Here is a 26,810-nt window from a genome sequence, read left to right as displayed (position 1 = left end):
TAGCCGATGGTTTTTTTGCCTCACCTTCACACTCTTTAGTATAATGAACAGTGGAAAGTAAATTGACCGCTTTGTTCTTCTTTGGCACATAGCTGCTGATTGAAACAAGGTTTTCATGAAAACCAAATAATGACGAAATCACTGGTCAAGAATTGCTCTTTTTCATATCTAGTGGAAGACAACGTTTGTCGGATCGTACGGTGCCAATTAATGCGAGTCCTATAGCAGCGAGACGCTTAGCTCTATTCAATGTGACGAAAAAATTATCGGCTATTTTTGTACGGCCGCTGTTTACATATCGTTTGGATAATTGTAGCATCACATTTTCCCCTTCATCAACTTCACGCTCTTCTCCTTCTGTTCGGCCATTTTGTTTTGGAGTCATTTGCCCACCGATTTTTATGCCGTATTTCGCCGGTTTTGATGGACTATACTGTGTGAAATTTGTTCGGCCTCGATATGGAAATAATTGCGGTCATAATTATCTTTAAGGTTTTCATTCAATATATCACGAATGGACACAGCTTTATCGGTTCTCTGGCGAAATTCACGGGTTCGACTGTTATCAAAATGAATATATCGTGTCTGAATCGATGACAAGACATAGCTGAACGAAAAATGGGCAATGAATCCGAACGCCACAAAACTACCGCTCTCTGCATATTATTGTGTGTTACACCTATGGCCAAAAGAATACCAATAATGCATCAAACTCAGTGCTAGTCAAATCAATCCAAACTCCTTGTTTTCAATTAGGATGTGCTTCATTGCATTTTTAAATGACCTCTCTTGCATATCGATTTGTTTCCGAAATGATAATGAATGAAATATTGGGTGTAAAAAATTTCTTGAATACTTCAATAGCAACGGAGTTTTGATGCATTGGCCCAGAGCAAAATCGCATAATATTATGTTGACGAGTACGAATAGCCGCGAATGGCTCATCTTTCTTCCATGCTGTTCCATCTCTGCCGTAGAAAGAATGCTCATTAGCACTTTGTTCTGGCGTAGCCGTCGGCTCATGCAATAAATCGTTCTCGATTTCTTCGTCACTGTCAAGTATTTCATTTGGTTCGATTATTTCTTACTGCTCAATATCAGATGCATCTTCTTTAGGCAAATAATCAACATCTCGATCATTATCACCACCATATGGATCCACTTCCGCATCGTCTTCTTCATCTCTATTTTCACGACGAATATCACTCAACAACGCCAAAGAAATTCGGTCATAAAAATCAATACTCAAGCTTCTCTGTTCAACGTTTACTGGACAACTGATGAACAGAATGAGAAAAAGAAAGGAGGTGTACAAGCAAAGGTGCAACTTTTTACATCCTTTTTTCGCCCTGTTCGACTATACTGTGAAAATAGTTGTATTCATACATCGATAGAAAATTAAATTTTAGGAAGCGACCTAGAAGCACAAGTCTTAAACTAAATATAAAAGAAATATGATAAATTCACGTACAAAGTAAAAAAAACCGGGTGTATAACGGAGGGTTAAAAGAAATTGTTAGCGAAAAAACTAATTTTTAAATTTTTTTTTTTTTTTTTGTTTTTTGGTATCTCCTTTTTTTGAAATTTTTTTAATTAATTTTTAGTTTTTTTTAATTAATAGTTTCTCTTAAAAACTTTGAGGTCCAAATATTTTTTTTTAGTTTCGGAAAACACAAAGTAAAAAAAAAGGTCTAGCCAGAACCGGGTGTATAACGGAGGGTTAAAAGAAATTGTTAGCGAAAAAAATATTTTTTTAATTTTTTTTTTTTGTTTTGGTATCTCCCTTTTTTGAGATTTTTTAATTAAATTTTAGTTTTTTTTAATTAATAGTTTCTCTTAAAAACTTTGAGGACCAAATACTTTTTTTCAGCTTCGGAAAATACAAAGTAAAAAAAAAAGTCTAGCCAGAACCGGTTGTATAACGGAGGGTTAAAAAAAAATTGTTAGCGGAAAAAATAATTTTTTAATATTTTTCTTTTTTTTTTGGTATCTCCATTTTTGGAAATTTTTTAATTAAATTTTAGTTTTTTTTAATTAATAGTTTCTCTTAAAAACTTTGAGGACCAAATATTTTTTTTCAGTTTCGGAAAACACCATTCTTTAGAGTTTTGTGATATTTATTCAATGTTTAAAATTGATAGTAAACGCTTTTAATACAAACATTTTATTCTGAAAAAAAAATTTTTAATTATAAAATAAAAAAATTTATAAAATAAGTAATCTTAAATAGAAGAAGAAAATTTTAGAGAATTATTTAAAAGGAAGAAGATTTTAGAAAAAAATTTACTTATTAAAACTTATATACTTTTTTTTTAATTTTTTTTAAATTAATATTTTTTTAATTGTTATTATTTTTTTAATTTTTATTATTATTTTTTTTTTTTTTTTGGACCAAATTTTTTTTGTCAGTTTTGGAAAACACCAACCTTCAGACCTTTTTATTCTTTTTTTCATTAATAGCTAAAACTATATTTAGTATTCCCTGAAAGTTTCATAATGGGATTCTAGTAACTTTCCGCGCAATGTTCAAATGCATACAGCGAACCATGAATATCAATGGATCAGTATTTTATCCAGCAAAGTGCTGGCATACGTACTCGTGTGTTACGTCCGTTGAAAATCGACTGAAGCGTCGCTTTGTGTGTATATTAGTAAGCTGATATGCGGTGAATTCAATAACGAAAAGAAAAAGGAGATAAGAGAAAAATAAAGGAAAAATGGAAAAAAGAAGAATACTGAAAGGAGGAGTAAAGTCAATAACCCTCACAACCCCTTATCACATCTGTCGATTTGTATGTAGAACAACATTAAACAAAAGCTAACCTAACAATGAATGTGTGTACCAATTATAGTATACATCTATACATATATTTTTTTACTATATATGCAGTTTATACATATATCGTACAATGTATTTGCATTAATATTATTTAATTACTTAGTGAAAAGTTGCTCCACTAAATGCTCCTCAGTAGCACATCTAAACTGGGGCAATCAACTCAAACGCATTCTACCCTCAAACATTTAACAACAAGGCACCAATCGTGAAACAATTTGTAGTTGTATTAGTAAACACTGAAAAAGCGCAATAGTATCCCCGTAGTCAAATGTGCTAGTATTCGTCGCAGACCCAACAAGTTAAGCAACTATCGCTTTTTCATAAAAGCAAGTGGTATATTTAACACGACAATGTACAAGAAATCGCAATTGTCAGATTTCGATTAGGAGCATACCATTGTCATACTAATTAGGTTAGATTAGGTATATCTGGCTGATATGAATAGATCTCATATAGAGCACAAGGGTCCGTAGTGTTACTGGTGTTGTTGGAGTCGTGTTAAACATACTTGTAGTTCAAGTTACAAGTCTTGGCGAGTTGTAATGCACAGTTTAAAATTTTGTCAGCAATATTCTTCAGAGATGAAACATATTCCGATCCCAGGCAATTGTAAACAGTTCTGCTTAAAGAAGGGCAGTGGCAAAGATGGTGTACCAACGTACCCCTTTCTTCTTCGCATAAGTTAAACGCGTCGTTCTTGAAAAATCACATTTCAGCAGCGTGAAATGGAGTGAGACAATTTTCCGTCAGTACTTCAACCAATATTTACATTCTTTCTTTGGGAATGATAGAATAAAGTTGGTTGTTTTCGCGCTGCAAGTTTGTAGCATTAATTTGTCAATCCTGTGAGAGGTCGAGGCTTCCCATATATCATAAACTGTGCTTTCAGAGTTAGTTGCTCGTCAAGTGCCGTCTTGAAAACTGAGAGTCAGGGATATTTGTTCGACGTACTCATCCTAGGCAAGCGTAAGCCAGCTTTAGCAACCTCGCCAATTCTGTCATTTCCCTGTATTTCTGTATATTTCCTTGTGCCCTAGTACCCAGTCAATTGTGACCTGTGTATTCCCGCGCAGCACATTCATTTGGATATACAGAATTGCATGTATTCCGTGTTAGCCATCACAGCAATTATTGCATTAATAGCAGCTTGACGCTCGATGAGAATGTTTGTGCGATGAGAACGTTTGTGTCGAGTGGAGTAAATTCCAACGCGAATTCAGCTGCTTTGGTTGCAGCATAGAACTCAACTTGAAATATGCTACAGTGATTAGGAAGCGTGAAAGGCTTTTAGAGATCAAACTGCGGACAGAAACTTCCATCATTTTGGATACATCTGTAAAGAAATTGTATGCGTGGAAGTCGGATTATAAACCCTTCTGCCAGCCATTCTATTCTATTACAAAACCAAGTCTCTTGCCAAAGTTCACTTGTGCAATAGCATAGTTTTACTTAACGTATATATGCTGCATGTTACTGTGACCACTTTGTAAGAATTGGCCAGTCATACTTAGTCTTTGTCCAAATCTTTTGGCTGAGTTTCTTCCCGCTAATTTGATTGGATGCCAAACGAGTTATTAGTTCAAAGTAGACGAAAAAAAATTCTAGTCCAATTAAGGGCCAAATCGACTAATTTGAGATTAAAAAGGGCAATTAAAAATGAAATAAATTCTTGAATACACAATAAGAAGCTTTTTATTAACCCTCCATTAGGCGCGTGGACTTTACTTACGCGGTTAGGCGCGTGGATTACGTTCGTAGTCCAACTTATTTTTCTGTTGTAATATTTATAAAAAAAGAATTTATTTTTTTTTTGCTGATAAATGTTTATTTATATTATTTTAAACGCCCAAAATATGTTTACACTTACTTTTACTTAACTTTCGTTATAAAAAAAATGAATGTTCTTTTGAGCTGTTCAATGGCAAGTTTTTAAAATGTTTGCAGAATTAAAGTGTTTAATAAGAAAATCAGTAAAATTCATTCTTATAACAATAAACTAAACTTACAAACAAACTGACCAGTAAAAAAATATAAGAGTATACAAAAGAGTAAACATAGTTCAAATATAGAGCATAGGTATTTTATTCTTCCAAACAGGCGGTGCACACATCTCTCATATGTTCTTTGCATGCATATTTACTTATTTTTGGCAAACTCTTCTGGTGGATGTATTAAGACTCCTTGATCAAATATACCATCGCCGAATACAATTTACCTCGGGTTGTAGAGGCGGTAAGGGGTCTTCTAAACCAAGTAAGAGCCGGGCTCGGCGTCGCACTTTTTTTGAGACGTTTGGAATGGTTGATCGTTCTTCAGTTTGAGGTGTTATTAGCTTCCAAGCAATCATTTCAATAAAACCAGATCTTAAAATGTTTTTTTTTTCATCTTCATTGCCATCTGATTTTCTCTCTGCGTAGGCTTCTGGCTCTATAATAGCTTCTTCTTCAGCCGAAGAAAGTTCTTGTTCAGAGTCTGTTTGATGATCGCTACTTTCTCCGACGTTGTCCTCTAGTTCATCCTTCCCTATAGAGTTTATCTAACCATTTCGTCCAAACAGGATCTGTGCTATGTTCCAAACGAATTTTTCTTGCATCAGACATTTCAATCTCTATATAAAACATTAAATGAAATATTTGTTGCAGTGAATAGTCTGTAATTATGAAAACACCAAGATTTATAAATAATTCTATATTTGGAATAATATAATTAGCCTAGGCAATTAGGCGCGTGGATTACAATTGTAGTACACTCGTACTTAACTTCAAATAAACGGCCTAACCGTGGGTCTACCCTTTTAATTTCGCACTAAATTAGTAGTTCTGCATATTATAGACAGCTATTGAAACGGGAATTGACATCTTCAAGCTAAGTTTAACTTGGCAACTTGTTAAAGGTGGGTGGATTACATATGTAATCCACGCGCCTAATGGAGGAAGAATAATTTAATAAAGGATTTTCTAATAACAGGTGTAAGGTGTTAAACAGGAGAGATGATTAACGATTTTTTATAGCCAGAATTGGGTGGTATTGATCTGGACAACGTTTATTTTCAACAAGGTGGCGCTACGTGCCACACAAGCAACGAAGCCATTGATCTTTTATGGGAAAAGTTTCCGGACCGTGTTATCTCTCGAAGAGGTGATCACAATTGGCCACCGAGATCTTGTGATTTAACACCTTGTGACTTTTTTCTTTTGGAGCCACGTGAAGGAGAAGGTCTACGCCAATAGCCCAGGGTCGATTCAAGACCTCAAAGATGGAATTCGTGAGGCTATCGAGGACATAAGGCAGCCACTTTGCAATTCGGATATGGAAAATTTCATGAAAAGGTTATTGTCCTGTAAGCATGGACGTGGTGGTCATTTGCTGATGTTATTTTCCACTATTAATGGCATACCTTCGTCTTTATAATGAAATAAACATGCGATTAGTTATATTAAAAAATAGCATTTTTCTTTGAATATCAAAATAACACCTTTTATTGGAAAGCAGTTTTTCTAGCAGTCTCAGATTTGCTAATAATAGTAGGCTTACATTTTCTAATTAGAGGGAAAAATAAGTACATAAATATTTGAAAATTGGTATCATTTCAAATTTTAAACGTTTTTTCACTTCATGTTATCAAAAGTAAAAAGTATTTAGTACAGTAAGTAAGTTTATTTTATTTATTTTAAATAATATTATTAAAAATGCTTTTGTTGGTGAAGCAACTATAAATTTGCATACGAATTTACAACAAACCCAAATAAAAGTTAAATAAAATTCAAATACAATAAAACAGGCATAAATATTAAATAAAAAATTTTAATCGCCACAAATCTGGTATTTTTCGGACTAGTTAGAGTCTAGTAGCAAACTGATATTTTTTCAAACTAATTTGTAGTTTCACTGCAGGGATATAGCAAGAATGCGCACATATACACACGCGTTTAATTACAGCAATTACTGTGCATTTACATTATTGATGAATGATTTGGCGCATGTTTGCTGCCAATTTGTGGTAATTGTTGTTTACAACATGCAAAGTTGCTGGCATGCGAGCGAACTAATTTTTGTTGTTTCACTACAAATTTTTTAATTGTGGACAATTTTCAGCTAAATAACAAACCACTAATTAATTAGAAACTTGAAGCTTAAATAGGCGAAATGCTATAAACGCGGAAAGTATTTAATACGCAAACGGTAGATTGATGACTAATAATAAAGTGAAAATATTATTTGTGGAAAGCAGTGATAATAAATATTTAAAGGATTAGGTTGGTGAAGCGACAGAAAAAATAAGACTAAATATTTTGGGCAATTTTTCCAGAATTTCTATAAATGTGGCGCGTGTAAACTGTACTTATATATTTTTTTATTTACTTATTAATTTTTTTTTTTTTTCAAAGTAATACAACAGCAAATGGTGGTAGAGAACTTTTACTTGACCAAGCTTTTTTAATTTTGCAGGTTGCATTGTCGAACGTACTGCATCTGCATTTTTTTTAGTTCGTCTGGCAAAACAGTTTTTTTTTTCATTTTAGACATCGCAGGGCTAAGATTTAAACATATTTCTCTCATCTTTTTGGCACGCCTGCTGATATAGCACGCATTGATATTAAAGCCTGAAGAATTTCGCCAGTAGTACGAAGCGGCTAACACGGAATGCACATCCCACCTCCTCCTTCTTCCTTTCTTCCGAGCCCCTTGTTGTATTGGTATCACAAAAGACGAATTTATTATTTTCGTCCAAGTGTGCCCTCTACATGGGCAACCATTTCAACCCAACCTAATCTAACACGAATGGTATGAGTTTTTACAAAATTAGCACCTTCTTCTAAAATAAAGTTCAAAATTTGAAAAGTTGTTAAAAAAACCAATAATTATTGACACAAAAAAAAACAAAAAATTACCTTGAAAATCGTCAAAATATTTTGGAAAAATTCATCCTTATACAGGGTGGGCCAAATAAGACCTACTAATGTACCTAAAAGACCTACTAGCAGTATGCGCAGTTGCTCCATCATGTTGAAACCACAAATTAGGATACTGCTCCGCCATTGGCCGCAAAAAGTTTTCAATCAATGTTCTGTAAGAAGCTCCTGAAATCGATTCCGGCGTTTCATCCTCATTTTCGAAGAAATATGGATCGATAACTCTAGTGGCCATAACACCTTACCAAACAGTACATTTAGATGGATGCAACTGATGTTGGTGTGTTGCCCTTGGATTTCCAGAGGTCCACAATCTACAGTTTTGTTTGTTGACATAACCATTTAAATGGAAATGCGCTTCATCCGACATCAAAACATTGGTTAAAAAATCAATTTGTGTGGCTAATTGTGTAAAACGAATAGCGTATTGTAGTCGTTGTTGGTTGTCGTTGTTGGTGGTTCCATAATAAATTGCCACCAATTCAATTACAACCTACAAAAAGAGAAAAATAAATATGTCAAAAAATAAAAAAGTGATTTGTGCTTAACATTAGTAGGTTTATTTGGCCCACCCTGTATTTATATTTGGATACTGACATTTTACACCAAAATTAGGTAAATTCCACAAACATTTCATCACAATTCCACTAGTTTTAAATACAGTTTCTTCGACATTTTTTAGTATGCACTTTCATGGTCCTTTACAATATAAGAAGTTAGAATGTCTCTCGGAGATAAAGCTTCAGAGTTTTCTTAGATTCGCAAACGACGCAGACGTATTACAAGATGCCTGCTACAAAGAAAAGTAAGAGTCTAGCTCCATCTGGTAACACTAGGGAAGAAAAATTTTTCTAATAGCAGTCGCCCTTCGGCAGGCAAGTGTATTTCTGCTATGAAAAAGTTCCTCATAAAAAATATCTGCCGTTCGGAGTCGGCTTAAAACTGTAGGTCCCTCATTTTATGCGACAACATCAAGATGCACACCACAAACAGAACAGAAGTGTTCGCCCCAAAATATATGTAATTTATATTTTTCCCATCCTCGGTGATGCGCATTTCCTACAGAGCATACTGCCGAAAATTTGCTCAAATTTCGGTTAAGGAATGTTGACGAATCAGATACGTATATCTGACAAAATTTGGAAAATGGGTACGTCACCGTCTTATGATAAGTGAACATATGCATATGATCCCCAATGGGTAAAAGGAATTAGAAAAAGAAAACACATTGTTTTAGGTTTTCTTTATTTTACTTTTTTATTTTCGACAATACACTAGAGCACAGGTTTGAACTCAATTTCGAGATACCCAAATTTTAGTTCTTCCGAAATTAGGTTAGGTTAGGTTTTAGTGGCAGTCGATCTGTATGACCAACTCACTTAAACTTTATTGGTACGTTGTGATACCACTGTGCGGCATGGGAACCTCATTTATTTTTCTTCGTGGAACCATTTTGTGGGTCTTCTGAAGCGCAGGATTGTCTCCATGCCAGATAGTTCCGAGAAGAATTGAAAAAGTGTCTACCTAGAAAACCTGCTCCGATTTTAGCTGAGGCTGGAAAATTGCAAAGGCAGTGTTCAACTGCTTCCTCCTTTTTCATGGCAGAAATCTCAAGGAATGCCTACTAAGTAGCCAATTACAGGCTATACAAACCACGACCTTCGGGATATCCTCTCTGGAATGGCTAAACAGTTCCTTTGTCTTCTTCTTGTTTATTTGCGCCAATAGTAATCTAACTGCTACGCATGTGTCTTCATCTCCCCTTGCCCTATTGGCATATTGAATAATGTTATTCTTAACTATTAATTTGCATGTGACCACAGGTACCCCAAAGCAACTTCCAACATTAAGGGGGGAGCCTGGTTTATAAGGTCATAAAATCAATTTTTTTTTTCGTTTTAAGCGATTCCTAATATATTTCAGAATATTCACACAAAGTTACAGAGCCTAATTCTCAATATTTTCGTAGATACAAAGCCAAAGGTAGGCGAGCGTTAGGTAGTTACGCTGTGCCCGGACAGCTATAGTACAAACTTCATATTCTTTTCTCGACTTTTCATTTTTATGATTCCTTTGAATTGGCGTACACGAATCATAAAAAACTAATGAACCTTTTGAAATGTATCATAGCTTGTTCCCTTCAGTATTAAATTCACTTCTATTTGAACTAACAAAATAGATAAAAAAAATTTTTTAAGATTTTTATACCAAGTTGAAGTGAATTTTTTTTTATAGAAAGGCATTTTTTTCTTTAAAACCTCCAAAAAGTTGAAATTTAAAAATTTCTCTCAGTTTTCTTAGTTCATCTAGAATAAAAAATCATGATAATTAGAAATCCATTTGATTTTTTTGCTTTAGATAATAATTACGAGCTACGCTAGTTGGAAACTCCAGCGTTGCAGCGCTCTACTAATTTCTATGTTAAACATTTTGTTCAACTTATTTTAACCAGTACAACAATTTTTTATACTTTTTAAATGTTCATTAAAAGATAGAAAAAACTTTGCAGTGCAATATTAATTTTTTCCTTAAAAAAAAATCGCAAAGAGATGCAATTTTTAGACCTCATAAACCGGGCTCCCCCCTTAAGCAGTTCAAGAGTAAGAACTTTTCTGGCTAACTGATCGAATTTACAATTTCCTTCAATATCTCTATGCCGCGAAACCCTAATAAGGCGGACCTTGAATACGAATATCACTTAGGGCTGGTCGGCATTCCTGTGCAACCTTTGATCTTAGTACAGCCGCATTTATTGATTTAACGGCCGCCGGACTATTCGAGAATATATTTATAGTAGTCCGTCGAACGGATTATTCAAGTCCTAATTCCTTCGAAGATACTCCATAACCAACTTAATACTCTAGCTTGGATTCATCTGTATAGAAATTTAATTCCGACCTTCCCCATGGCCTTAGTCTAGGAATAGAATAGTATATTTCTTGTTCGTAACTATTCAGGTGCTGGAATTCGAATATGTTGGTGCGTGACTGCCATTCAGAGAACGTAGATTCGAATCTCGGTGAAACACCAAATTTATAAAAAAGTTTTTCTTATAGCGGTCGGCCCTCGGCAGGCAATGGCAAACCTGCGATTATATATGTATCTCCAATGAAAAAGCTCCTCACAAAAAATATCTGCCGACCGTTCATACGAATGTTTGAATTTGAGTCATTGATTGGCCACCAGGAGGCAGCACCCGCCACAAGTAATGGTTTGGGCCGCTGTAACCACAGATGGGTGCTCTCCAATCGTTTTCACCAAGGGCGTCAAGCTAAATGCGAAATATTACATTCGGCTTGCGATTCGTTTCTGGACCCTTTCAAAGTTATAGTCAAGGCAAAAGGTGGTCATATCGAGCAAAAGTAAATTTATTCTTAATTTTGTATTATTTTTACACACTTTTTAATTTGAATTGAATAGAAGTAATTTTCTAAACGGAATTTATGGCTTTTTTAATTGGTTACATTGGTTTATCGAGTGTCGAACCCGGTATATATATAGATATATATGTAAGAACAAAGATATATATATATCTATTTAGAGTGTGCAAAATAGAGGTGTGATCGAATCGTGATCAAATCGCCTGTCTTACTATAGCATCCTACCTTAAAGTCTAAGCAAGGAAGCGGCGTCCACGTGTTTCTTTCCACGATTTAATGCAGGCAAGTGGATTAGCAATTCCAGCGGTTTGTTGTGGTAGGCTTTAAAGTACCGGGGATGGATAAAAAGCTGTTCTTTGGACCTTTTGCTTCTTTGCAAGAATATAATGCAGCGTTGACCTTTTTTACTCTTTCTTCAGTATTAGGTTTCCCGGTGAGTTTCCTATTTAATATGAATACTAAGTACTTGATATTTTGCCTCAAAAGAATCTATACACTATCTTTACAAGGTTGCGCGGAGATTATGAAAACCTATTTTTCTTTTTTAAAAATAGTTAATTCAGCTTTCACGGGGTTTATACCGATTCCTCCATTCCCAGTCAAGCTTCTTAGCCTGGTCATGCTCGAGCGCAGAATATCCATACAAAGTTAATACGGAGGTTAATATTTACTTGAGATCTATGTCTATCTATAAAATGACAATAAATGGTAATTGACGAAACAATTTTTTTTTTTTTTTTTTTTTTTTTTTGTTTTTTTTTTTTTTTTTTTGAAAGTTTTAGCAGCTATGACTTTAACTACGATTAGAACTTTGACTATACCTACTACTAAGCCAATGACTATGGCTATATACTTATATAATATGTACGTTAATTGGGCCTATAAATATAGCGGCGACTGCGAAATTTCACTGATAACTATCGCGGGTTATTCAAAGTGAGATTTCGTCTGAACTTGGGAACTTTCCATATGATTTTGATATTAAGCTAAAAACTGCTGATAACTCCGAAAGATAAATTTCCTTATGTAAAATCGTTGATAATGAATTAAATCTTTCTTTGGATAGACTTCCATCAGTAACCTTCTTTATTGCTGGCGAGAAGGTGGACTTCATATCACTGGCAGCCTCTGTGTAATGCACAAATACCTAGTTAGTTTCAACTGTTCAAGTATAAACAATTAATGAAAGGATTTCGTTACCAAATTCTTAACTTTTGCTACTGCAAAGTTGTTACTGAACAATTTCAAACTAATTTAACCTATTATTTAATATTCATAGTGCACATCCTGTTAACACACGTACCCTAACACATATATGAGCATTCATAAGTATATATTTAGCTGTTCGCCAGTTGTGCCAAGTCACGACCAAATGACGATTATTGAAATTGCCAAAACATTGTATCACTTGCAAGGAAAACACTAAACACTCTCGCTTGCAAATTGTTGCCAACTTTTTGCGCTCTTCCTTTTTTCGCTCTAGAATTGGCCAATTTGAGTGTACAATGTACGCGAGCGGTGGTTACAACAGTTATTGCCAGCAGTTGCGCAATTAAGCATAATTACGATCATCAGTAGTGATTAGGTAGTGGAAATAGCAGCTCTACAGCAGGGGAATGGGGAGAGCCAAAAGAGCAGCCACTTGAAAAAAAAAAAACCAAACACCAAAATCAGACAACTGAACTGACGGAAGTGATAGAAAAAACAAAAATAGCTCCGATATGAAGAGGAAGACTCGAACTGACGCCAAATAAATGGCAACATGTGTGATTTTAGGCGCTACAACGGCGGCACGAAAATCTTGGCCAGACGCCAAATGACAAAAATAACTGTAGTTCACTGCAAGGCGATGAGAGGAAGAAAGTAGGTAATATTTTCTCAACATCATTTCCGGCTACTTAAATAGAACTGTTTTTATTTAAAAATTAAGCAAACAAATTGAATACTTAGAAATTCACCAGAGCAGAAATGATTTGAAAGGAAAAAAAAAAAATTCTAACCGCTAAATCATTGTATCTAAATTAAATTTGAAAAGGCCAATATGTATCTGATTGAGTTCGAAAATCTGTACCAAGTCCACAAATGAAATATTGAATCGCGATGAAATTTTTGAAGTGGGGCGAGGGCGTTGCCCAGCCATAACTGAAATTCGTTCTACAATACTCAATACACCCTGGTGTTGCACGTTGCTGTGTATGTATGTAAGTATGTGTATGTGCGTATATATGTATGCATATCTTCGCATGCCTATGTATTTTGCTCTTTCAATGATATTTTTCATTTTGCCGCAGGACTTAAAATTCAATTACGGCAAATAAAATAAATTGTGTTTATGTGGAGCAAAGGATATGCAGCGCAGAAAACATCGGCATACTTCTGCAGACGATAAGCATTTGTCGTTGATAAATTTATATATTTAACCGTTAAGCTGTCTCTCTTTCTTTTCATCTTTTAATATTCTTACGGTTTATTTACTTTTTTCAATTCTTCAAAACAGTAAAAAAAATGAAGCCGAAATTTTATTGAGAGAAAACTCTGGTTTCATAATAAGTCTGCCAGAAAGAAGTAAAAGAAAAAAATGCATTATATTTAAATGAAAATATCTTACTTTAATATCGGTCAGTTTTTTTTTTTGGCGGGACAACTAGCAAGTGCAGCACTCAGACATTAATTGAGTCCATTGTACTACATTTGGATTCCCTTTTAATTTTGTGGTGCCAAGGAGCCACGGTGATCGTTTCTTAGCACATCAGTGCCAAAGACCTCAAACCTGATTCGAAGTGGTCCGCCGTCTCATCCTCGTCTTCACAAGCTGGGCAGAGTACACTTTCTGAGATGACCACCCTTTCCATGTGCTTCGCCCACAGAAAGTGGCCTGTCATCAGTCCAACCAGCTGTCTGCACTCCCTTCTATTTAGTTCCATCTGCTGCCTCTCTCAGCCTGCCAAGCACGCTTGTGGGTTGTAGTAATCCATTTGCTAACCGTGGCTTTGATGGCCGCATAAGTGAGTGTCAAAACGGGTTCTGAGTCCAACTTCTTTGGCCCAGAGCCCATCTTAGCTAAGGAGTCAGAGGTCTTGTTACCCGCGATACCCACGTGTCCCGGGACCCATGTTAGCATCAGGCTATTATGTCTACCAACATAGTTCAGCCTAGATTTACAGGACTCAATTACCCGTGATGTGGTTGCGAGTTGTCTAAGGCCATACGCGCAGCTTGGCTGTCGCTGAAGACACATATAGATCTGCCTCTCCATCGCTTTTCCACAACAAAGTTCATCGCTTCTTGAACTGCATACACCTCCGCTTGAAACACAGATGCATGCATTCCAAGAGCAAAGTGCAGTTTTGTCCTGCTGGATTCCACGTAGACCCCAGAGCCGGAGCCATGCTCGGTCCTGGAACTATCCGTGAAAATGTGAAAACAGTGTTTGCCGCGCTCATTTTCAGAGTTTGACCACAACTGAGCCTCGCAGCACTACACTGTATCTCTTTTCAAGTACGACTCTTGATGTCATGGAGTCAAGGGGCATGGGGAGAATCGTTGGATCGAAGTCCATGCCTTCTCTGTTTTCCAATGCCGCACAGGGGCTGTACCAGTTCCCATTGTGGATGAAAGCATCAAGTGGTGGCAAGCCAATCAGAGCATCTAGTGCACAAACACAGAAGTTAAAAAATGTATACGTTTTCCCACATACAGCAGGAAAGGTTGTTATTTTTTGAACCATCTGAACTTTGCTGCAAAGCAGAAGCAAAATAAACCTTCCTACCTGTGAAGTACACAAAATATTTATTGTCATAAGCGCTACTATACTCTTGCACTTTGATAAGAAAAGCATCTTGGCGACGATAAAATTCGTAAAATTCTTCACTGTTGTGTAATACTATGCAACACCTTTTACTAAGCCAATATACTTTACGTCTGTCTACCTCTCGTATGAAATGGCAACCCAAATGCTTAGTCGTAAGCAGTTAAGGCTATTTGATAAGCCTCTTAATTGTCAAATAGTGCCAACTACTACACCTTCGTCGCAGAAAGAAAAGATGCTGCCTATAGAGCTACGATGCGATCGGACGCAACGCGAACCATGTGCGATCGCTACCGAGAGCTAAGAAAGGAAGAGAGACGTATTCTCCGAAAGAAGAAACGAGAGGCCGAAATACGTGAGTGCGAGGAGCTTGAGATGCTGGCCAATAGGAGCAACGCCGGAAAATTCTACCAGAAAGTTCGGCGGCTCACAGAAGATTTCAAAACCAAGACAGTTTTCTGTAAGAAGAAAGATAGCGATCTGGTGACTAACATCCAGAGCATACTTAAATTATGGAGGGAAAACTTTTCGAACCTGTTAAATAGTAATAGCTGCGCATATGAGACAGAATGTGAAGACCCCGATACGCCAATCGTTAGCGACGGAATTGTCGTTCCGCTAGGTGAGAATAGCACTAACGTGACTAAAGAACAACAAAGCCGCGGGCGCCGACACACTGCCGTCTGAGCAATTCAAATGTGGGAGGGGAGGAGCTGGTAAGGTGCATGCTTCAGCTTTTATGTAAAATATGATCGGATGAAAGCGTGCCTGCCGATTAGAATTTAAGTGTGCTCTGCCCAATCTATAAGAAGGGCATTCTTGCTCGATCTTCTAAATATCGCCTATAAGGTTCTAGCAGCGTTGTTGGAAACTCATTATAAATATATCACTGCCTACATCATTAGCTTTAGATATATTTATTCATTTATTTTATTTTCAATGATATTCATGAAGAAAATATCATTTTTAACGAGTTGTGTGAGGCAGCTACTCTTTTCATGACTCTTAACTAAATTGCCAAAAGCGCACGGAAGGGCTTAAGAGGCAAATGTCACCTACGATACACAATTTGTCACAAGGTCACACAAGAGCTAAATACAGCACGTATAGCGTTCCCATATATGCGAATGATACGTGTATGCATGTGTGTTTGGGTATAACTATGAGTGCTCATGTAAAACCGAGAATTGGCAGCTAAAAATGAAAACAAGAGCAATGTAGAAAATTAACATGGAACACACACGGAGGAGCATACTTCACACAGTCACACGCACGCACACACACACAACTACTAACACGCCTTTAATCGTGACGATGGTCGCTAGCAGTCAATCCCATTACAAATGCTTTTAATCTTTTCTCACTACGAGCATCCACAAACACGCACACCCAGCTCAAGCAGTATTTTCCTCTTCTCTTCTCAACTCTTGCAATTATTGTTGTTTTTGTAAACTGTACCATTCGTTTTACCTATCTCGTTTTTCTTCTTTTTTTAACTTTTCCAGGTCTCTTGGGTACGCCATCGTGACATTCACCTGCTGACAGTCGGTCGTTACACCTACACATCGGATCAACGTTTCGAAGCAATGCATTCGCCGCATGCTGAGGATTGGACGTTACGTATACGCTACGCACAACGCAAAGATTCGGGCATCTATGAGTGTCAGATATCAACAACACCACCGATTGGACATTCCGTCTATCTGAATATAGTGGGTAAGTGCGCTGAAATGTTGCCACAATATGTTTGTGTATTCTTTCTGCGAATTGTTGCTGTTGTTACCGGTGCTGGTCTACTGCTCAAGTGATAAATTACTGGCCGGTTTATTAGGGTAGCTGCCAAAGGTGTTTTTTGTTTAAGTTGAGCTGATAGCTACTGTGAGAGGGCGAAGAGGAGCATAAGTATGAATGTTCAATTCGCTTGCGCTTCATTCATAAACCTTGTTAACATGTGCACGTCCAGTCACTCTTTGGTCTTTGCAGTAGATGGTTGAGTGAGTGAGTGATGGACTTTGAGAAATGTATCCTCAAATGCCTTTTAGTATGCCAGTCACAGTCATTGCATAAAGAGTATTCATGTGCATAGTGGCGGCTGAATAGTGAAACTTTGAGTGTAGAAAGAATATAACCAGAAGTTTGGCATTACCTGAATTTGATTTGGTTTTGAGAACAACTCTTGAAAAAGATATAAAATTTTGTATGCTTCACTCGAAAAAGAGTACTGGGACTTGGTCAGAAAACGCAATTATTCTTTCAAACTTATGGTATTAGCTTTAAAGTAAAGAGGAATTTTTAAATAGTACTATTGTATGAGGCAACTATCAACAAAGTTCTGAAATTATATCTGGAGATGATGTCCACTCAAAAGAGTGGCAATAAAAAGCAGTTAATCTCTTAGTGAGATGGCAGATGCACTTCGCATAGAAATTAAGCGTCAGGCTAATAATGACATAAAAGACAATTGCCATGATGATAATTTTGCAAGACTTGACACAAAGCGTTGCGATGGTAACAGAGCTTACCGGCTCATATACAATCATAGAATTTTGTGAGGCGATAAGGTACACTTCTCCTTCTTTTTTTTTTGTTATTCCTATTCATGTTCCTTTACCAAGACAACTGCTAACGCCCAGTACCTCTTCTTCCTTCGGTCTTATTTTGCAGTATGAGTTATAGCAGTTCATATTTCGGATTACGATGTTTTTCTGTTGCGAGTTACAGGGTATTAACAATGGAAGTCAACAATGAGAAAACTCAGAACACCCTAAAATTTTTCTTTGATAATAGAGAAAATGCATGCCAGGTTGCTGTACTGTATGTTAACAGTTAGCTACGTGTAATTTTGGTTTCGCCATTCCGGCATTTCTGATATTAAAGAAAATGTCGACAATGTCGTAATCACAGAAATGATCGAAATTGAGTGGCATGTTAGTAGTCGTAGCATTGCCCAGGAGCTAAGGATCGATCATAAAAGAGTTTCACCACTTCTGCAAACGTTTTTTTCTTTTTGTCATGTAGCTTTCTACATTGTTATATATTATTTGCCTGCAGTGTGCAATCTATCCAACAAGCGGCGCCTATTTAAGTGGAAAATAAAGAGTATTTTCGGGCTTTCCACGGCCTTTAACATAGCTTTTGTGACAAAGCAGATTTGTGATAAAATTTAATGGATTCTGCACCACGACAACACACCATATGATACAGTTTGTATTGAGAGCAAATCTCTGACCAACAACCAAGCAAATACCACCCATTTTTGGGTGTTTGGCCTGAACTCCTCCTCCTATTATGTCGCTTGCATCTTGATGTTGCCCCACAATTGTAAGGGACCTACAGTTTTAAGCCGACTCCGAACGTCAAACATTTTTTTGAGGGGCTTTTTAGGGCCGAAATACGCTCGGAGGCTTACCATTTCCTGCCGAATAATAAGCAATAATAACTTTTAACAACTTCTGATTATTTTTCTTTTTGTTTTGTTAAATATTTTTATTTCCGTTTCTTTGTTAAAAGTATATTTTAATGTTAAAAAAAATCATGCTAATCCAATATTCATTGTAATTTTTCCCCATAATACAACTTAACTTACAAATTACTCAGTTTCTCTAAACCTTATTTACTTTATATGCCATGAATATTTCAAATTGCTGGAATAAAGCTTTTCAATAGTAGCAGTGACATTCTGATTGCAAGGAGTTAACTAAATCTACACAAAAAGATCTTGTCAAGCCTTTGAGGTAAGCTTATTCAACGCAGCGGTTACATCTTCCTAGGCCTTCTGTATACCACCATGATAAGTATTCTTGAAGGACTACTTCACCTGGCAACTGGCAGCTGTATCGCAAAGTTTGACATTTTTTGGCTTTTACGTACTCAGAACGTTTTGAAATACCAGCGCTATTTGTGTTGTTTACAGTAACTTAAAAGATTCATCTCGGTCCAAAAATGGTATTAAATCGTGAACATTTTCGTCCGATTATTTTTTACAACTTTCGACGTGGATTAACTCAGCAACATTCCATGGATGAACTTAATTCATTTCTTGACGATGAAGCTCCATCAAGGACCAGTGTTTATCGAATTCACCATACCAATTCAATCGTGGTCGTAGTTCACTCCAAGACGAATTTCGTGAAGGTCGTCCAAAATCAGTTGTTGTTCCGAAAGCCATTGATGCTGTGCGCGAACTGATATTGCAAGATCGTCATGTGACCTATCGTGAGATTGAGACAATCTTAGGCATTAGTGGGACCAGCATACATTCAATATTGGATAAACATTTGACTGTCAAAAAAATTTGTTCGCGTTGGATCCCACACAATTTGTCAATCGCTCAAAAAAAGGCTCGTGTCGATTGGTCGAAGGAAATGCTCAAAAAATGCGATCGCGGGGCTTTGAAACACGTCTATGACATCATGACAGGTGATGAATCATGGATTTTCACTTATGAGCCCGAAAGTAAACAGCAGTCGACTGTATGGGTGTTTCAAAATGAGCCAAATCCAACAAAAGTTGTTCGCGCACGAAGCACTTCCAAGCAAATGGTCGCCTGTTTTTTCGGAAAAACTGTACATGTCGCAACCGTACCACTAGAACAACGCAGAACAGTGGTATACAACCATTTGTTTGCCAGTTGTCTTCCAAGAAATTAGGAAAACCAATCGCCAAAGACGCATCACTCCCAAAACATCGAATTAATGGGTCATCCGCCGTATAGTCCTGACTTGGCACCGAATGACTTCTTTTTATTCCCGTACGTAAACTGAGAGGTCAACGTTTTTCGACACCTGAAGAAGCGGTTGCGGCATTCAGAATGCATGTTTTGGAGGTACCTCATTCAGAGTGGCAAAAGTGCTTCGACAATTGGTTCAAACGCATGCAAAAGTGTATAGATCTTCATGGAGAATATTTTGAAAAACAATAAGGTGATTTTCGATGATTAAAATTTGTTTTTGTTCTCTAATCCCGACATAAAAACGGCACCCCTCGTAGTATGGCAATATCAGCGCTACGTGGTAAGCATTTTTAGTTGGCCTATTTTCGCGAAAAACGCTTGCACAATCAACGAGGAATAATCCAGCGCGTTGTTGCGACGCCAAATCCAATCGTTTTCGACCAATTTGGACTGCAGCGTACCAAAATAAAAACTCGGAGTCACTATTTGTCGGTAGGAATATATTCAAAATGGATGGTGCCTCAGATATCGAAAAAAAAATTAAAAATAGTGCCTTCAGTCGTTAATTGGACATCCTCACTTTCCACGCTTTGTACCCATTACTGACTTTACTTGCGGATCTCGAAGTAGTACTAAAAATTTGAAATTCCATCTCTGGTAGTATAAAGAAATCCAACATCTGTCGTCGCTCTGAATGCGAGACAACAAAACCTTGCGAATCTATTTGCACTAAATTACAAGAAAAAAATTCGCCAAGTTACTTTCAAAAAACCATTTCCCTCTTTACAATTATACATTTACAATTATGTTTATTTTACGTTTATGTTTACAAAATGTTGTAGTTGTGTACCCAGTTTCCAAGTTGTGGATATACCTAAACTTAAATTTTACACTTTTAAATTTTTTAAGGAAGTTCACTTACTTTACATCTTATCTCTTAAAAGAGAGAACGCAAATATTCGAGCTAAACTCTTTATGTGGCCCTACGCGCTGGCGGTTCACACTTGTAAATTTTGATTCACAAGGTACTTAAAAGAAATGTCAGTTACAAGAGGAGATTACAGAATACGTAAGCTGAACGTGCACGTCATTAGGCAAGCTAAATCTGAGGCTGCTTTCGGAAAGGCAAAAAAATAGTCTGAATTCGATAATCGCTGAAATTCAAAAAATTGTACTCCTTCTCGCCAATGGGCCAGGACTATTTCTTAGCATTATTGATGGTATATGAATTCAATATTCAATGGACGCAAATCGTTTTGGAAAAGTTACGTGCATATTCGGTCTTTGCGAGTTAAGGTAAGGTCAGGTCTGTCACCTCCAGCTGACCTAACTTGGTATTATTCCGATAGTTTTAGCTATCCCCCATACACCTAAAATTGGCGTATGAAATCGTAATACAAATTGCTGATGTAAACTACTCGCCTTCTCAACTCACAAAAAAAGCAAATTCTCTGCCATTTGTGTGAATATCGGCGCATAAATCCAATACCAATAAAAGCGAGCCGAGTATGAGTCGAAATGCAAAACAGACAAAGTAACAACTAACTAACTAACTAAGTCAAATAGTTACTGCGACAACTTGTTGGTTTTGCAGCGTAGCCAGTCAGACAAGGAAAAGTCATTTGTGAAACGCACCAACTGTGACCCAAACTGCCTCACCAGCACAGCTGCAGAGTACTTGACGAGTGGCAGTTAGTCCAACAGTTTATTGGCCAAATTGCTCAGACGCTGTTTGTGCAGCTGTTGACCACTTGATGGCATTCTACTTGTACATATTTTTCTATCAAAAATCCATGCCGCTGAAGCTGACGAATGTGGCGGGTGGGTCATCGGTTGGTCGGGCCAACGATAGTCACAAGTGCTGCAGTAACTTTTCAGCAATATATCTGAACTTTTTCCCATCCCTCCAAATATTCTGTTGATGCTTCACCTCTTCACCTGCATTTTGTTACAAAGTTATTTTTCTGTGTGCTTTTGGTGCTCTACTAGTTCGCTTATTTTCGTGCTTTTAGTATCTGTGCGATGTTTTTTGTTTTTTTTCAATTTTTTTTCTTTCTTTTTATACGCTTGTTGTGTATTTTGATGATTCCCTTGGGCGCCATTTGCAGTTTATAGCTCAACATAAGTTTTCTCTATGGATAGATGTTGTTGTTTGTAACAACACACAAGCGCACATAGATGCTCGGAAAAAAATGAAACAGCTCCACAACCTTATTGCATAAATCACTTCATGTAGTGGCAAAGACTTGGCGTGAGACTTTCGTGATATCATGTCTGTGCTCATGCAAATATACACACATACATACATACATACATACATACAAACCTATATACATAGGTGTGTTTATCACAGCAAGTAATGCCCTTTTTCACTTTCAATATCCATTCCACTTTTAATTTCCTCTGCGGCCTGGCTGTCTCGGCTCTCTTGCCAGCCTTAGCCATCAGCTGCACATTTTATTAAGTTGCAAACAATTTTCGCATAATTTAAGATTTTGGCGCATTTTTAACAGACTTTGTGTCCCCGCATTTTCATGATTTTTATGATGCTTTCACAATTTCTTACAATCTATGCGAGCAAGAAACGCAACTGAGCCCACATTGACACCTGTTCCGTTGGTTTGCGTGCACGCTTTAGCAGCACTTCTCTGCACTACCCCACTTGTCCTATGCATTTAATTTCTTTATGAATGTCGAGTGGTGAGGTCATGAAATTTTATGCGTCTGTGTCAACTTGTAAATGCTTGCGTGAATTGACATCACAAGCGCACTTGATATGCGTGCGGCATAGTAAAATCTTAAATTTGTGACCTTCTATGGGTACCACCTACCTCTGGTGCACATCAGCTAGGAGTGAGGATTTAAACTTCGCAATATTTGCTTAAGTTTGACGTGTGAATTTTACGGCCACCAAATTTATTTAAATACCATTTGTGATTTGTGCTGTGGTTGGTGTTGCAAAAATAAGGTTTTCAGTATTCCCCACCTTCTGTGTGGAAAAATTTCCTAACAAAAATTATAAAAATCCTACTTCTGAAAATCCCTTTGAATAAGTGCCCTCAATAAAGTTTTGGAAAATTTTATTTAAGAAATAAAAAATGAGCTCACACTTCCACTGAGCTACAATCCCCGTTAAATCGTTATTAAATGAAAGCAGCCACCACGCAGCGCTTAGACTATAAGAGGTTAGGCGGAAAAGAATCCTATGGCAGTTGATAGAAAAATAAGCTAAGCTAAACTGTAGAATAGGAAAAGTAAGAGTCTGAAATACAAAATTACAAACCATTTACTCATCCTCTCTCTGAGCCAAAATACATTTTCAAAGAAATAACAGAATCGTTGAGACATTGAATAATCTCTTCAGTTTCATTTTGTTGTTCAATAAAAAAAAATTGGCGCGTGCACTTCTGTTAGGTATTTGGCCGAGCTCCTCTTACTATTTGTCACGCTCGTCCTGCTTTTCTTCCACAAATGGAGGAACCTGCAGTTTTAGGCCGACTCCGCATGGTAGATGATTTATTTTTAAGGAGCTTTTCCATGGCAAAAACACACTCGGAGATTTGCCATTGCCTGCCGAGGGGCGATTGCTAATAGAAACAACTTTTCCTATCATTTTGCTGTTTCATGCAGGGAAATTCGAGCCCACGCACTCCCGAATGGTAGTCACGCACCAACCCATTCGGCTAAGGCGGCCACCAGTAGTAGGCATTGTTCAATAGTAAATATAATTTTTTCTTCCACTACAATCAATCCTGTAGGTTTTATTCATTTTACAGGGGAATGTGCTTACTGTTATTTTTTTTTAATAAAAGCTATGTATGACAAGCTTAATGCTAAATATTATAAGTAAAAGGTCAAAGGTAAAGGACAAAGGTATGAAATGAGACTTTTTTTTCAATTTCAAACGTTTATTAACAAAACATGGTTACAAATTTAATCTTCAAAATAATAGCTATCGCTAGCGAAACATTTTTCCCATCTCTCACGCAATTTGTGGATGCCGCGCCAAAAAAATTGGCCGTCTTTGGCAGAAAACCAATCATTGAGCCATTTTTTGGCTTCTTCGTGAGAATTGAAGCGCTGCTTGGAAAGTGCGTGGCCCATCGATGCAAACAAATGTTGATTGGAAGGCGCCAAGTTTGGTGAGTAAGCCGCATGCACCAGCGGTTCCCAATCGTACGTCTCCACCAATTCCCGGGTCGCTCTTGTTCGATGTGGCGGTGCATTGTCATCAAGAAAAATTACTTTGTGACGCCAACCGGCATATTCTGAGCGTTTACGTTTTATAGCGCTGTTGAAATCGGCCAATTGTCGTTGGTAGCGTACCGTCAACTATTTCAGCTCGTTGTAATAGGTCGTACAAAATCATATCACGCTGATCCCAGAGAACACACAGCATTGCCTTGCGGCCGAAGCGATTTGGTTTGACCTTTGATTTTAGCTTGTAGGCGGGTGGACCATACGATCGTTTACGCTTGGGATTGGAGAAATACACCCATTTTTCATCATATGTAACGATTCGATGCAAAAAAGACTTACTTTTGAACCGAGAGAGCAGCATTTCACAAGTGGTTTTTCGGTTCTCTTGCTGCCTTTCAGTCAGTTCATGCGGCGCCCATCTTTCGACCTTTAAAATCATGCCCATGTCTTTCGAACGTTTGGAAATGGTTTTTTGGGTCACTCCCAACTGATCTGCCATCATTTCTTGCCTTTGGCCATCATCTTCATCCAACAATGCTTGCAGTTCGGCGTCCTCAAACTTTTTCGGTGGCCGGCCACGGTCCTCGTTCTCCACGCTAAAATCACCACTTCGGAATTTTTCAAACCATCTGAAGCACTGTGCTCTATGTACTTAGAGCATGTCCACCATAAGCTTCTATAAGCATTTGATGAGGTTGAGAAGCGTTTTTCTTCAATTGATAACAGAAAATCAACGATGTTCGCAAATCGTAGCCTGAAGGCACGAAATTGAACATTTTTAAGAGCGACAAAAATGTATTGTTGTATAAAACGTAACAAACAATGAACTGAATATTGTTGACAGAAGACAGACGAAAAAAATAGGATATTTGGGAAGGTTTAAAAATACTCCTAGCGACATCTGTGCACTAATAGCTGAAAGTCTCATTTCGTAGGTATTTAGCTGTAAAAACAAAATTTCTCGATCAAGTACTAGTCCTTTTGCTTCCGATATTTTATATAACTTTTTTCAAATCCATAGAGTGGTCCATGAGTTGCAGTTGCCATGACTACGAATACGTATTATAGTCTCACGAAAAATACATTTGATTAGATCGAAAATTGTTCATTTGCCCTAAAGTGCGCAGGAAGTGTTTTCGAAACTTTATGCTCGAAATCTGACGGATTATTTTACCGATGGATCCAAGAATGAAAAAGGTTCTGGAGCCGGATGGTACTTAAACAATAGTAATAAGTGACATTACGCTATGGATGGAGTGGCAACTGTTTTCCAAACGAAAATTATTACCATTCTGAAAGGATCTGAATGTATAATTGGAAGGAGATTGAGTGGGAAACAGATCGGAGTTTTGAGTAAGAGTCCGACTGCACTGGTCCTAGAGATCGCAAAGCAAGTCTCAGAGATAGTTCGAGAATTGAAAAAGAAACTTAATTATGGTCCAAGACTGAATGAGCTTAAACTTAACCCGTGGGCGGAAAAGTACCGGGCCTAACAAAAAAAAAGGATTTTTTTTTTAATTTCAATACCACTTTTTTGAATTGATTTATCTTTTGCCCTTTTGCCTCAAAATAGACCTCAGTTTTTGGTTTCACCTCTTCATTCAAACAAAATTTCTTACCAGCGAAAAAAAATTTGTTAAATCTATGAACGGCCAGTAATCACTGGGAGCCAAATCTGTCGCATTATTTTGCCATCATCAACACAATCTAGTTTTTGGTCAACAGAGAGTAAACGCCGCACCCACTTTGAACAAAACACATACTCAAATGCTCATGCAACATAAAGTCAACCGTTCCTTTGATATATTTAAGATGTCAGATAACTCACGAAACTTCACATTTCGATCATTCAAAACTATTTTGTGGATTTTTTTATGTTTTCTGGTGTTCTGTTGTTTTTCTGTTGGATGCAGTGGACGTCGACTGCGTTGTACATCATCGGTGTCTCTACGACCACATTTGAAGTCGGATCGTTTTATTGCTGTTTCTGATGGAGCGGAGTCCCATTAATACTTTTCAAGCCATTGCTTCGCTTGAGCAGTATTTTTTCTTATCAAGAAGCAGTGTTAAGTTAAAACACAAAATCTTTTGATCCTTTGCTTTGAGAACAAAAGGAGCATTACTCTTAGCGCAATAACTGACGAACTAATGAATGGAATAACATGAAATTTTAACAGCTGCCTTTCTAAGGTTAGTACTAATTGAAAAAGGGGTACATAGAGTACAACTAGTGTCATCTAGGTGCTAGGCTCAGGACTTTTCTGGCCATAAATTGTATGGATTCCAGGCCACTCCAGTGTTCAATAGAATGAAATTGTCGATGAATTGGCTAACTGCGGATCAACGGTTACCCTACAGGAACCAGAGCCAATAATCGGAATCAGTTTTGCAGGAATCATGAATTCGATCAGCGATTATGTATGCAACAGATAAGAACAATTGTCCGATCTAGAACGCTGCAGAACTGCAAACTGGTTTGTGACAAGCCCGAACAGAAAACTTGCAAGCATTCCTCGAAGACTTTGTAGAAAAGACGTTTTTTTGCTAGTCGGTATTATTACAGAACACAGAACATGGGGTCAGCATATGACCATACAATTGGAATCATTGAGGACCAGATTTGCATGTTTTGCTCAAACGAACCGGATAGCACTGAGCATTTTTGCTGTGAGTGTTCTGGTTTTGCTCATGAGAATGAGTATAGTTCGTTAACTCAAACTGGTGGATATTTTCAGTTTTGCCAAAGTATCTGGAAAATTCTCACAGGACTTGCTATGTCTTTGTCTCTGTCCCTATTCTCTCTTAACCTTTTACCTTCCAGAGCTTCGAATAGAATGGGCGTTTAAGCCTGAGTGGCTCGCCTTTTTTAAATTTAAATGTTGGGTAACGAGTAAATGCAAAATATATTTGTTGAAAAATGTAGCTACCACTGGTCCCTTTATGATCATGAATCTGGGTTATAAGAAGTTGTCTGCGTTTATTTGGCAATTTGAAGCGA

General features: G+C 37.1%; 1 protein-coding gene across 1 annotated transcript in view; it reads left to right on the top strand.

Moving 5' to 3' along the window:
* The window catches only part of LOC129237923 (uncharacterized), a 246,927-nt gene that overhangs the window by 160,866 nt on the left and 59,251 nt on the right, over positions 1–26,810 (top strand). The window contains exon 3 of the mRNA XM_054872912.1: positions 16,446–16,656. Coding sequence (XP_054728887.1) covers positions 16,446–16,656 — 211 coding nt within the window. The remainder of the gene's footprint in view (positions 1–16,445; positions 16,657–26,810) is intronic.

Source organism: Anastrepha obliqua, chromosome 2, assembly GCF_027943255.1.
Source record: "Anastrepha obliqua isolate idAnaObli1 chromosome 2, idAnaObli1_1.0, whole genome shotgun sequence".
Lineage (NCBI taxonomy): Eukaryota > Metazoa > Arthropoda > Insecta > Diptera > Tephritidae > Anastrepha > Anastrepha obliqua.
This window is presented reverse-complemented; position numbering and strand designations above follow the sequence as displayed.